Source organism: Kryptolebias marmoratus, linkage group LG22 (genome assembly GCF_001649575.2).
Source record: "Kryptolebias marmoratus isolate JLee-2015 linkage group LG22, ASM164957v2, whole genome shotgun sequence".
Taxonomy (NCBI): domain Eukaryota; kingdom Metazoa; phylum Chordata; class Actinopteri; order Cyprinodontiformes; family Rivulidae; genus Kryptolebias; species Kryptolebias marmoratus.
This window is the reverse complement of record NC_051451.1, coordinates 8,873,343-8,886,835: the sequence shown is the minus strand read 5'-3', so window position 1 is coordinate 8,886,835 and position 13,493 is coordinate 8,873,343. Positions and strand designations below refer to the sequence as shown.

The 13,493-nt window shown below is 41.7% G+C and overlaps 1 protein-coding gene across 1 annotated transcript in view; it reads left to right on the top strand.

The window, feature by feature from the left end:
• slc24a3 (solute carrier family 24 member 3) overlaps positions 1–13,493 on the top strand; it is an 80,719-nt gene that overhangs the window by 27,270 nt on the left and 39,956 nt on the right. Inside the window, exon 2 of the mRNA XM_017421727.3 lies at positions 6,381–6,497. Coding sequence (XP_017277216.1) covers positions 6,381–6,497 — 117 coding nt within the window. The remainder of the gene's footprint in view (positions 1–6,380; positions 6,498–13,493) is intronic.

The following is a 13,493-nucleotide window of genomic DNA, read 5'->3' as shown; positions in this document are numbered from 1 at the left end:
CTGTTTGGTAAGCCTGAAAAACTATACAAAACTGGCGCTTTTTTGGCTAGCTGTACGCCTAGCCTGGACGAAGCTCTTGTCTTTTTTTTCTCCATCCTTTATGACTAATGTCACGGCAAATAAGGTTCTAATTACTGATCATACCTGAGGTCGTATTCAGACCTGACACATTTGGTCCGCTTTAATCGAAGCAGAGTTCGTTTCCAGCGTTGGTCCGGACTTTTTGTGCAGGTGTGAATACAGTCATGCGAACTCTGGTGCGGATCCAACAACCGGACCGAGACCCGCTTTTTGAGGTGGTCTCGGCCCGCTTCCAAACGAACTCTGGTGCGGTTCGCTTCTGGTGTGAATACAGACCGGACTTGAACCAAACTAACTACGTAAAGCATGCGCCTTTTTGGACTTCACGGGCCATCGTTGCTAAGCATCATGGGACAAATAGCATTATTGAATTTCAAAGTGGTACTGTAATTGTACCAACAGAACGAATGTGCACATAACAAATACAGCACGCGGGACTTCCATCTTTATTTCCGGGTCTGTGCTCTGTGCTCCAACAGCTGCCCCCGTCTTTCTATCCAATGGGAGCAATGACCGTCACCAACGTGGCTTTGTTTATAAATTATAGTCCGCTTACAAAAAAGCACAATGTGTATGCAAACCGCACCAAACGAAAAAAATAAAGTCCACTTTTGGTCCGGACCAAACAAGCGGACCAAAGGACTTTCCTGGTGTGAATACACCCTGACAGAACACCACTGCAAAAATGAATGAACTATCATTTTAAAGTTTTTGTTCTTTATGTGACTGTAGTTGTAAAATAAGCGTGGCACTCTCTTCGTTTTTTTAAACAAAACCTCTGTTATGGAAAGTAAAACTTGTGCAGCCTTGATTTTAGGAATATAAATGAAGAACTGCTAAGTTCCTTGGTTAAGAACCCTAACCCTAACTCTTTATTTAGAAGCCCGCGTTTGTAGCTGCGCTGCCCTAATGGAAGACAAAATCATTACTGCTTCGCCACAGTGTTTAACGGCCCAACCTTATACAGCACGCAGTATTTCTGCCTCTTTTGAGACATCTTTGGCAGAGACATTATTTCTTTCTAACACCGGGGACCGTATCCTTCTAACCACTCACAGTCGTATTGATTTACCGACGGGCAATCACGCAGCTGTTTGTCTGAAAGTGAATGAGGTGTGTGACCGGCTGATTCGCAGCTGCGCTGACTTAACAGCTCTCTGTGATATCAAGTGTGTGGAGCTCGGAGTTCACTGATAGCAGTGTGATTCTGTATTCAGCTGCCAGCAGGGCAGTTGGCTTTTCCAAGGGGTGGATTGACTGCACTGAAGATTAACTTCTGAACTCAGAGTTGCGGCAGCGACTGCTTATTTTGCTCATTTTTTGAACTTTCCTTCCCTGTGTCACTGTAGACAATCTGTTGTGTTTCGTATTACGTAACATTGCCTTTTTTTTTTTTTGCCTCTGTCTGTGTGTGTGTGTGTGCATGTCTGTCCCGTTAGGAAAATGTCTCACGAACCACTGGATGGATTTTAATGAACCTGTCAGAACGTTATCGTTGGATGTAAATCCTGCATCTCGTTATGTTTTGGAGTCAGTCGGGTTCAACATGACTGCCAAATCTAAGCAATCTTAACAAAGACAGAAATGGCTGCACCACAGTCAATTTTACAGATATTACACTAAGATTTGGTGTGTTTGTGGCTAAGAATCATCCTCAACACATACCTCAAACACTAACTGATTGTGCAAGAACTTTTGCCATTGACTATTAGAACCAACTCCTTGTTTGTTTCCAAAATATCTCACGACCCACTGAATGGGTTTTAATGTAACTCTCAGCAAGTGAAGTATCCTGATTCAACATGGCTACCACAGTTATTAACAAACACACAAATGACTGTAACTCAGTCAGTTTTACAGATATTGAGTTAAATTTGGTGTGCTAGTATCTGAAAGTCATCCTCAATATGTACTACAAGTGCCAACACATCTCGTGAGATCTCACGAACGAAGATCTCTGTGAAAATGTTCTCCACTTTTTGACTGACAAATACCCCTTTTCCACGGGCTCTACTACAGAAGCCCCGCTCTCCTCTGCCTGGCTTGGCTCGGCTCTAAAAAAAAATGTATCGAAACTTGGTGCCACTTGTGGAGACAACGAAAGAGCTATAGACAACGTTGGCCCTGTGTTGTTGCTGTTGTTTTAAACTTATGGGGATTCTCCTGAGACTTCAGGAAGAGAGGCGCAGTGGAAGAAATGCTCTGGATGCTGCGATTGTTGCACGGAGTAGGACAGCTGTTATCCGCCGGAGATTTCAGGCTTTACAGCGCCTTCAGCTGGTGGACAGATGGCATAAACGTTGCCTGGTAAGCTAACGCTGTTGTTTCTATTCCTACCGTTTGCTCTTTATGCTTGCATCTGGCCACACCCACGACCAATGAGTGAACAGGAGCTAAGCTTGCGCCACCCACCAAAGCAGGGCCGACCCGGCTGGCCCTACTCCGAAGCAGGGACCAAAGAAGTAGGGACCGGCCTCGAAAAAATGCTGTTGGAAAAGCACGAAAAGCAAGCTGAGTAGAGTGGAGCCGGGACCTTTAGAGCCCGTGGAAAAGGGGCATAAGGCAGAACCATAAAGGTCGTAATTTCACCTTCTGCCTGTGACCCTTCAGTATATGAATTTTTGGCAGGTTTGAACCTGTGAAAATGTCTTTTCTTCAGGAAACAAGTAGTCATCTGAAGCCATCAAGTTCTCCCAATGATCCTGTCCCTCCTCGACTTTTTAAAGAACTTTTTTCCCACTCTGGGACCATTTGTGCTTGAACTTATCTACAACAGCCTGTCCTCCGGTGTGGTCCCTAATCATTTTAAATATGCAGCAGTGCAACCTCTAATTAAAAAACCTGGACTGGATTCCACAACTTTTTACTAATTTTAGGCCCTTTTTTAAACTTTCTTTTATCTCCAAAGCGCTCGGGAAGACGGCGCATAATCAAATAGTCTTCTTTCTTGAGGAGCACAGTATTCTTTAGGTTTTACAATTCAGTTTTAAAACTCTCCACAGCACTGAATCAGCTCTTTTAAAAGTTTCTAACAATATCTTCTTAGCTACTGACTCTGGTGACAGTGTCAGCCTTGTGCTTTTAGATTTAACAGCTGTATATATGACACTGTAAATTATAATATATTGCTGTCTCATGTAGAGCAGTGGGTGTGAATCAGGGGTTTTGCTCTGGAGTGGTTCAGGTCCTATTTGGTGAACCGAACACACTGTGTCCGCCTTGGTGGGTCAGTATCCTCCTTTGCTCTTCTTTCTTGGAGAGTCCCGCAAAGCTCGGTTTTAAGAACCTCTTCTTTTCTCTTTCTATCTGCTCCTACTTGGTTCCATACTGTAAAACATGAAAACATGGTGTTGCATTCCATTACTACGCAGCTGACAGTCAGATTTATACAAGATAAATATTGAAGTTATTTATTTTTAATAAGAAGATTATAAAATAGCATCATGTTTCATTAATCATCCCTTGTGATAATTTAGACATTTTAAACAATCACAAAGGGTTGTTCACAAACACAGATCGTGGGAGGTCATAACAATCTCTTTAAAAATGTCTAATATTTTTCTAGTCAGGCGCCTCACAAGCGGAATCCTTTATTTATTAAAATCACAAAACATTTTTTTAAACAACTAAATGATTAAATGGATTATTTTAACAACTCTGATGAGCTCATAATGAAATAACCATCATCATAATTGATAAATATGTCATCAGGCTGCATTATTCAGCTATTCAAATTAGCTAGCTGATTAAAATTGAATTAAAAAGACAAAATTAGCAGTAAATGTAGCCCAAGACCCAGATAATAATTCACGATAAGACGTCAAGTAAACTGAGTTTTAGTGTTTTTAATTTAATGGATTTGTTTAAAAATGTGTCCTCGTGTAATGCAGCGGGTTTTTTTGTGTGTGACTGCCATGGGCTATTACAATGAAAGCTGAGAACCTAATGATCATGATCAAATATTTAAATGCAGTTCTTAGTTTTTAAGTTTCTGTGTACAGTGATCGGTTGGAGCAGAAACCCACCAAATGTCCAAAATGTAAGGAATGAATTCAGGGTCAATGTGCTCCGAAACATAACTTCCTCCAAACATTAGGGTTTGATTTCTTAGCTGTACAAACAGATACTCTGAAACTTTGTTTACTTGGACTGATGAAGTAGAAAATTTCAGTAAAATCCTCCATCTATCTATTTTTTTTTTTTTTGCCCCTTTACTATTGTCAGGTCAGGGAGGCAACAGGTCCAGGAGTGAAACCCGAACAGTCCACTCCCCAGCTTTCCTGGGGGATACATAACCCCTTCAGCGACTTCTGAGTCTGTCTCATTAGCTCCTAGTGCAACTCGCCTAGAAAACCTCCAAAAGGCAGTATTCTAATCATATGCCTGAACCACTTCAGCTGACTCCTTTTTGATGTGGAGGAGCAGCGACTCTACTTTGAGCTCCCCCCGGATGACTGAGCTCCTCACCTTATCTCTAAGGCTGAGCCTGGACACCCTAACTTTGGAAGCTCATTTCAACTGCTTGTCTATGGGATCTCATTCTTTTGGTCCTGACCCAAACCTCATGATCTCATGGGAGCATTTCACCTTTTTCATGGCTGAGAAATATGGTCTCAGATTTAGAGGACACCAACAGAACCATTTCATTCCCAAAAAGCAGAGATGAGAAATCTAAAATCCCTAAACCAGACACCCTTCTCTCCGTGACCGAGCCTTGAAATGCTGTGGTGGGACCCCAAGAGAGCTTTGCAGAGACAAATGTCTCCAAACCTCGACGAACTGAAGCAAAACTGGGAAGAAGAGTGGCCCAAAATTCCTCCACAGCCATGTGAGAGACTATTAAAGTCAGAGAGAAAATGACTACTGAAATTACTGCTGAATGCTACAGAGTCATAAGATGGACTCAGGTTTTTTCACAAACTCCCAAAACTTTGGATTCAAAATGGAGCATGTTTTATTCTTAAATTAGCAATATAATTTTAGACTAACTGCAGTGGTCCCCAACTACCAAACGACTGACCGGCATTTAACATCTACCTAACAAGATGGAGGAAAAATCTGAATAACGTTCATCTGAAGATGAACATCTGATGGTTCTTTTCATTGCTTTTACAAAACATATTGGTATTATTTGTTTGTTTTTGAGCTTTTTACATGTTTATGAGCGCTGTCCGGCACAATCCCGTGTAAGTTACTGCAAATCTGATGACATGTGCTTGAGTTACCGAGTGTTATGTCATGCTCTTCCCTGCACCCATCCTTATCTAATCAGTTACGTCACTTCGCCATAGTAACCCCAGCGGCGGTGATGCATTCCGCTCCAGTGGACCAGCAGCCATTTAAAACACTCACCGAGGGCTGTCTCAGTGTGTTTGTGTTTCACCGCCTCTGCGCTCCTTACACAGATTAGCGTGCACGGCTCAGGTATAACTCATGCTCTGGGAACCTCAAACGGTGTACATGGTCACATCATGGTAATCCCTTCAGAGACGAAGAGCGAGCCCTGCTTACTCCAGAGGTGCATTTTAGGCAGCAATTGCTCCGCTTAACGGCGACATGGCGGGTCGTGCAACTCAAACTGTAAAAATATGGTTAAGGTTGGATTAAGTCTTCAGGAATGAAATGCAAGTCAGCGTTTTTAAAGTCGTGGATGCACGTGTGTGTTCTGCCACTGAGCTTATCCTTGCCCGTGTGTGTGTTAAGTCTAACGGAGAGCAGACTGAGATTATTAAGTGAGGGATGGGGAGGATTCCAGCGGAGCCCTTTGAGCGTGTTTCTTGCAGTCAGTCTGCGAACATCACGTCCACACAGATGCACTGGCTCAGGGGAAAGGCATAGTGAGAGGCCAAACGGTGTTACAAGTGGAAGTTCCGAAAACTGATGCATCATGGCGCACATCCCCCTTTGGTTCCTCACCGAGCTTTACATAATGCAAGCGAGTCTTAGAGCACATATGTTCATTATGTGTAGCCTGTTTTATGGGCGGCATGGCGACGAAAAAATAAAAAAAACATTATTTTCTCCCCAAATTAGTGAATTTTCCATTGTCAATTAAATAAGGGTTCATTAAATTTTCAAATCATTGCATATTGTCTTTATATATATTATATATGTGTTTTATTCACTTATTATTTTGACTGGTGATGGAGGGGCACAACATCCAGTGTATAAAAAGAGTGATTATCTAACAGTCTTTAAAAAAAAAAAAAAAACTCAGAAACTTCAGAAACGTTTGAGTGTGGCGATCTGGTCGTTTAGCCTGATCTTTTCTTCTGTCTCCCTTCCTCTCTCGCTCTCAGGATATGTTTCTAGCTCCCTGGTTGTGGAGGAGGCGAGGTGGGAGAGCCGTCACCTTCTGCAAGAAGACAGCAAGTCCAAGCTCTACTTTGAGCCCGAGAAGAACTGCACCGAACCAGGTCAGTCTGTCTGAAACAGTACTTATCCAAAAGTCTTTGATTAAAGCAAACACGCAATTATTAAAAGTCACTTGTAATCTGAACGAGTTGGTATTTCAGCTTAACTCAGGGTAAAATCAAAAGAAGTGTCTAAGCTGCTGCCGGTGTCACCGTGGTAACCACACACCTGTGTCTGTCACTCCCTGATTGCCAAGTCAACAAGACGCAGACAAACATGCAAACTAAAAAAGTAAGCCTCAAACAACCGCTATGCAAAAACTATAAGGCAGATGTGACAAACTGAACTGAACTGTGAGCAGCAGAAGACTGATAATCACGTACGATTTTTTTATATTTCTGCACCGTTTTAGGTAAGCAGTACCACAAGTTAAAAAAGATGCTTCACTTCTAATTCTGACGAGATGATTTGAAGCTAAAATCTAACGGGACTCTGTGGAAGTTTGGGTGTGTGTTGTATTTTGGGAGGGAATATGAGAGAAAACCATAAGTCCCATCGCTGTGAGGGACTCTTTGGGTGGAACAAGACAAAGTTGCCTGCGTTCCTGCATTCTGTGTATAAATGTTACGTGTACCAAAAGGACAAAAAAAAAAGCTGAGAGTACGACATAGTCAACTGTCAACTGCACATTCTGTGGAAGAATTTGTAGAAAATGCTAAATTCCAAGCATTGCTTGTGCAAAAACCATAAAAGATACTGAGATGCCAGCTCAGATATACAATGTCCAAAGTTCTGTGACCTGTTTAACCTTTGAATGATATTTCTACCGTGAAGTCTGACTGAACTACGGAGCTCTAAAGACAGTTGGGTTTTGTCACGTGTTTCACCAGAACCCCACGTTCTCTTTTCCCTTTTTTTTTTTTCTTTTTTTTTTTTTCAATTTTTGTTTTTGTGACACAACGCTATCAGAAGCCGTAGCACGCTGTTCCCAGTCAAGCCGCACACTTTCGGGTAAAACTTGCAGGTTTTATTTCAAAGCTGTGTCTCTCCGGCATTAAACTTTGTGCTGCCTGATTAGGTGAAACAGCATCGCTCGCTGCTTTTATTCATGTATGGAGTTAAACTGTGACTTTTAGAAGTTGGAAAACTCCTCTGAACTGTTAGCGCTTGTGTTAACAGCTCAGAGGAGTACTCACACACACACACACACACGAAGCAAACAGCTTCTCGGGCATCGACTCCCACTTGTTTTTGACACGGATGCACCTTGGTTTTGGTTGTTCTCAGTCAAGTTAAAACAACCAGAAGTCGTTCGGAGGTCAAACGCACATGTTCAGATTTGATTACATGGAGGAACGAGTTGGATTACAGAAAATCGTGTTTACAATCAGCGACTTTCTCCTCTGTGCTCACGCAGAGCAAACAACAACCTCTGCCTCGTTGGCTTGCGTGTATTTATTTATCTGTGACGGCGTGTGCATATAACCTTTGTGTGTCTTTTTCCTGTGACTCATCTGATTTTATTTAGTCTCACTTTATCGCTCGCAGCGGCAGCAGCACAGACAGATGTGTATCTCGTAGACTTCCAAGCTGTTTTATTAATACAAATTAGTCGGTACGTCTGCCTGAAGACTGACGTGTGCGCCGTTGTCATCGAGATTGTTTGTTTCTTCGCTTTAGACGGGAAAGAAAAAGCTTTTCATACTGCTACGTGCATTTCTTCTTGTATGAGCACACCGAGTTGTCTCTATTCTCAGGCAAAAATCCCCCAAATTATGGAGCTAATTATGAACTTTGGTTCAGCTTTATAAACACACAATGTTTAGAAGAAAATGTGAGAACACTAGATAGAAAAATGTTGTTGCAGGTGGAAAATTTCTGTACATTACACTTATTAAAAGACATTCAGCTGAATTCTCTGGAGTCATAACTTCCTAAACACACAGTTTATGTAGCCTTTTACTGACCAGGGGTGTGCCTATGGGCAGGCCTGGTATTTCCTAGGCCCACCCCTTATTTTGCCACGGCCCGCCAGTCTAATACTTAGCTTAGTTTTTCTTTTTCCTTTCTGTTTTGACACTTGATTAATTAAAAAATTAAATGAAATAAAGACGGTTCTATGCTACCGATCAAATAACCGTACTAAATAATTTAAATACTTCTATTAGAACCTTATGTAGTCTGAGAACTGAATAAAAATAGAAAAGCAACACTTGGTTTTTTCTTCCCTTTCGTGAGCTGAACTCAAAGATCTTCAGATTTTTTCTGTGTACACAAATAGGTCTTTTTTTCTCTAATATTATTCACAAATTTCTGTAAATCTAGGGTAGTGAGCCGAGATAATCCATCCAATTTATAGGTGTGGCATATCAAGATGCTGGTTAGACAGCGTGATTATTCCTCAAGGTTGCTTTAGGTGAAAACTGGGATTTATCCGTGAAGAGAACAACTCTCTAACGTGCCATAAGCCATCGAATGTGAACATTTGCCCACTCAAGTTGGCGAACTACAGTCAGGTGGAGACCCCGATGAGGATGATACTTCTGGGCCTGCCTCCAGAAACTCACAACCAAACAGTCCTTTGCCTGTGTTTGAAGGAAGCAGGAATCGAATTGTCCAATCAAAATGCAGAGAGATGTCCATTGGGAGGAAGTCCAACCACCAACCTGCAACCAAACGGCCTCAGGCCATAACGAAAATCTGAAATTTGCCAAGGAAAGTCGCTCAAACCGTTTGTGAGTCTGAGCCTTGATTGGTGGGGAGGTGTTCTTCTGTACTCCATCTGTTACATTAACACCTTCTGAACCCCTTAAAACAGAGACGGATAGAGAGACGTAGAGAGGACCTTGTAACTGCGGGTCAATTTGACCCGAAGGCTACAAGGGAGGGTTAGCACCTGTTGCTCACTGTCTGAAAACTGTCTGTTGGGTTCTGCTGATGCAAAAACAAGTGCACAGGCATGTAATCAGAGCTGTCTGGGATGATGAGGCAGAGGCAGAGGAGACGGCAGAGCAAATTTTGGAGCTGAACCGAAGCAGAGGCCCGGTCGTAAATCTGTGGCCTCAGAGTTGATGGACCTCATTTTAATCAGCCTTTCTGCAACTAAAAACTCACAGTTTCCCCACTCGGGGTCAGTTCATGGATAAACTCAGTGTTTCTAGAAACTCACCCAATCTAGTTGCTGTTGTTGTATGTTTGGAAAACTGGAGGGGGAGGAGGGGATGCGATTGCCAGGTCACGTACCCCCCTCCTGTTCAGAGCCAGCCTGTGCACCCGAAATGGGTGAAAGTAAAGCAGGAGGCATGATGCCAGCTTCATGGAAGGGGAGGATATGTGTTTGTCCCCCATGTGAGTGTGTGTGTGTGTGTGTTTACCAAGCTGTTCCCTCCTTGCTTGCGGTCCATCTGTCACTCTGAGAAAACCTTAGTAGGCCTGTGAGGGTCTGCAGGCCAGCTGGGCAGGGGGAACAACCGCATGTGTGTTTAGTCTTTTTGTGACTGCTTTGGGCTGAGGACTCGGTTAATGTCTCTTCACATGAAAATGTTCTCTGCTAAGAAAACTCCCCAAAATGAAATGACCCCATATCCGACAGGGGGAGGACCACAGAGACTAAAGGCTCCAGTATACTCTGTAAGACATCAAGAAGTCGGTTCATGGTCACTTGGTTGTGAGACGTTTGCTTTTACACACACCTTTCATCGTCCACAAGACACTTGGATCAGAACTCCCGGGAAGCCCCTCCCTACTCCTACAGCGTTAAAACTGCTTTCTTCCCGCCGGCTTCTCAACTCTCCTGTTGTTGTACAGATTGTTGCTTCCCTTCCCTAAACAGACTGAGACAGTACACGCCGTTTGGCATTTGCAAATTTGACGGTGAACAATAATGAGCAAAAGAAGGGAATGTGTCCCGACGCTGCCTGGGACACATTCCTCACAGCCACCACTGTGTCTCCTTGGGGTCTTTTTAAGCTCACAGGTTTCTAAGTTTTGCTGGAACAGTTGTAAAGGTGGCTGTATTATCTAACGGCCTCGGCAGAGCAGTAGAAGCAAAATGACTCCATTAAAGCTCACCGCCATTTCCTTATATACACGCCCACAACAACTTCTGACCAATCACACAACACATGATGCAAACCCCTGTGAGAAACAGTTCAGCCAGCACCTTGTGTTGCGAAGGGGCAGACGAAACTGCTACGAGAACAAAAATGCTGCCATTTTTGTCACTCAACCACATGAAGAAGAGCCAACTTTGTAACTTCTCATGGAGCATGACGATGGCTGCATTCAGTCACCATTACAGTTTCTTCCTTACATTTCTTGGCATCTAACTACCTCAACATACTTTCAGCTATTTCACCCATTCATATATCAAATTAATCAACTCATTCAGGACACTACAGCTCCGACTTTTGATTTTGCAGCTTTTAAAGTTTTTGAAATATTTAACTGTATTTACTTTTTTTTTTCTCATTGAAATGAATGGAGAACTTTTCAAATTCTTGAAAAACTTGGTGCTCTTTGAAATTTTCTACACTTGTTTAATTTTTTAGCTTTGTGCTACTGTTCAGCTGGTTTTAGCTTTTGGCTACTGTTTTAATAATTTTAGCTTTTGGCTACATATTTGCTAATATTAGCTTTTTAGGGACTGTTTTGCTAGCTTTTTGCTTTTGCATGAACCTCCATTAAAAACATATATGCAAAAGTACCATAATCTTTGGCCTCTTTATCTATTTTTCTAAACACTATAATATGCTGCTGGAATGAACTCTTCCTCAAACAAAACCTGTGGCCATGAAAATGTGCATTTTTAAAATTTATTTACAACACCACTTCTGATTTGTGTAAAATTTCTTAAACCTGTGTTTTATTCACAATGGAGCACAGTCAACATAACAAATGTTGTAAGAAAAGGCACCATTTTTATATAAGGTAATTTCGAATTTAGTGGCAGCAACAGGTCTCAAAAAAGTTAGGCCAGGTTCATGTTTCCCACTCGGAAGCGTCTCTTCTTCTTTTAACATCAGTCTGCAAAAATCTAGGAGCTGAAGAGAGCAGCTGCTAGAGGTTTTGGAGGAAATGTTGTTCCATTTTTGTCTGATGGAGGATTCTAGCTGTTCAACAGCCCTAGCTGTTTTTTTTAGTTTCATCAAGCTTCAGATGTTTTCATTTGGTGAGAGGTCAGAACTACAGGCAAACCTCTCTTTTACTATGAAGCCATGCTGCTTTTATGGATGCTGTTTAACATTGTCTTACTGAAACATGCAAGACCTTCCATTAAAAAGGCATCATCTGGATGGCAGCATACATTAGTCTAAAACCTGTATATACTTTTCACCATTGATGGTGCCTTCTCAGATGTGTAAGCTGCCCATGCCATTGGCACTAATACACCCTCATACCATCAGAGAGGCAGGCTTTTGAACTCCATGCTCATAGGAGGCTGGATGGTTCTTCTCCTCTTTAGTACAGAGGACGTGATGTCCATATTATCAAAAATAATTTCATATTTTGATTTGTCTGACATCAGAACGGTTTTTGTCTTTCCCTCAGTCCATTTTAATGAGCTTCGGTCCAGAGAAGACAGCAGAGTTTCTGGATGATGTTTACATATGACTTCTTCTTTACATGACAGAGCTTTAACCTGCTGTTATAGATGTTACAGTGAGCTGTGTTTACAGACAATTATTTTAGTTCCATTTTATACTTGGGGTTGTATATCTGGAGTTTTAATTTTGTCCTTTTATTTGATTTCTCAAAAAAAATGACTTTTTTTATCTATAAATTATAATTATTTCATTTTGTAAAATTAACCTAGGTCAGAATGACGCCTTAGTATGTTTCACATTATTCTGTATCTGTGCTGTTTTTGTCAGATAAATCTTTTTTTCCTGATTTAAACATATGAGATCATTTTTTTGCTTTTTTTTTTGACCTCCGCCAAGCAGGCGTATATTTTCTGTAGCGTTTGTTTAATCTGTGCACAAGATTACAGATTTTGATGAATTTTTTTAGGAAATGATGAGGTTGTCACAAAGAACAAGTGATTAAATTTTGGTGCTGATCAGGGTCACGATCTGGATCCTGCATTTTTTGAATGACCTTATGGCTAGACTGAGATTTGCACTCTCCAAGTGCTTCTGGTTTGTTTTTTCATTTGTTTTTTTTCTAACCTAGAGGAATATCTGTTGAACCGAAGATTATTTTGAACAGACTGCACATCGTTGCTCTATCTTTGTTGGGCAGCCTGTCAGAAAACAACTCCTGTCTGCCTAAATTGCCCTCTAACTGCTTTTTCAATCTCTTTCGCTCAGTAAGAAGTCAAACGATGCTCTTGATAACAACGCCTCTCCACTTACCTCACCTCTGCATGAGAACATGTGTGGCCGTAGATGCACAAACAGCTTCGGACACATATGGAGATTAGGGCCTAAATGTCACATTACTCAGCAGCAACATGTCGGATTTCATCAGCATTGGGGAGTTTTGTATTTTACTGCAGTCTCTTAGTTGAATAATGACGCTCGGTTAGAATTCCAGCAGAACGGAGTTGGAAGCCTCACTATTGGTTTGTAAAAGTGAACTAAACAATGCTGAAGCTATGGATGTGTTAAATTTCTTTCTCCTCATAGTGAATGCTCACCTTCTGCTTGACCTGGTTGCTCCTATTCCAGGCTTTAAGGTGTCAGAGAAAATGTATGTAAAGAGGGTTGTTTGGACTTTCTAAGTGGCCCAATCAAAACCTGCTGTCCTTAAAATAATTTTATTCAATAGTTTGCAGCAGTTATTTAATACACACCTCACTTTAATTGTAGAACTCTATTCTAACTTCAAGAGGCCAGAGAGTAATCATGATTTTAATTTAGCTGAGTGTGCATTCAGACAGATGGTCCCCTGAAGATTGAACCTGGAAATACCCGTATATATCCGTCTGTCTGTCCAAGACCTTGTATGTATGTATGTACAGTATATATATAAAATTCCCTTCTCACCCTCCGCGGGTGGTCTTTGTTTCATCCTCTGGGCTCGGGTCCTCTACCAGAGGCCTGGGAGCTTGAGGG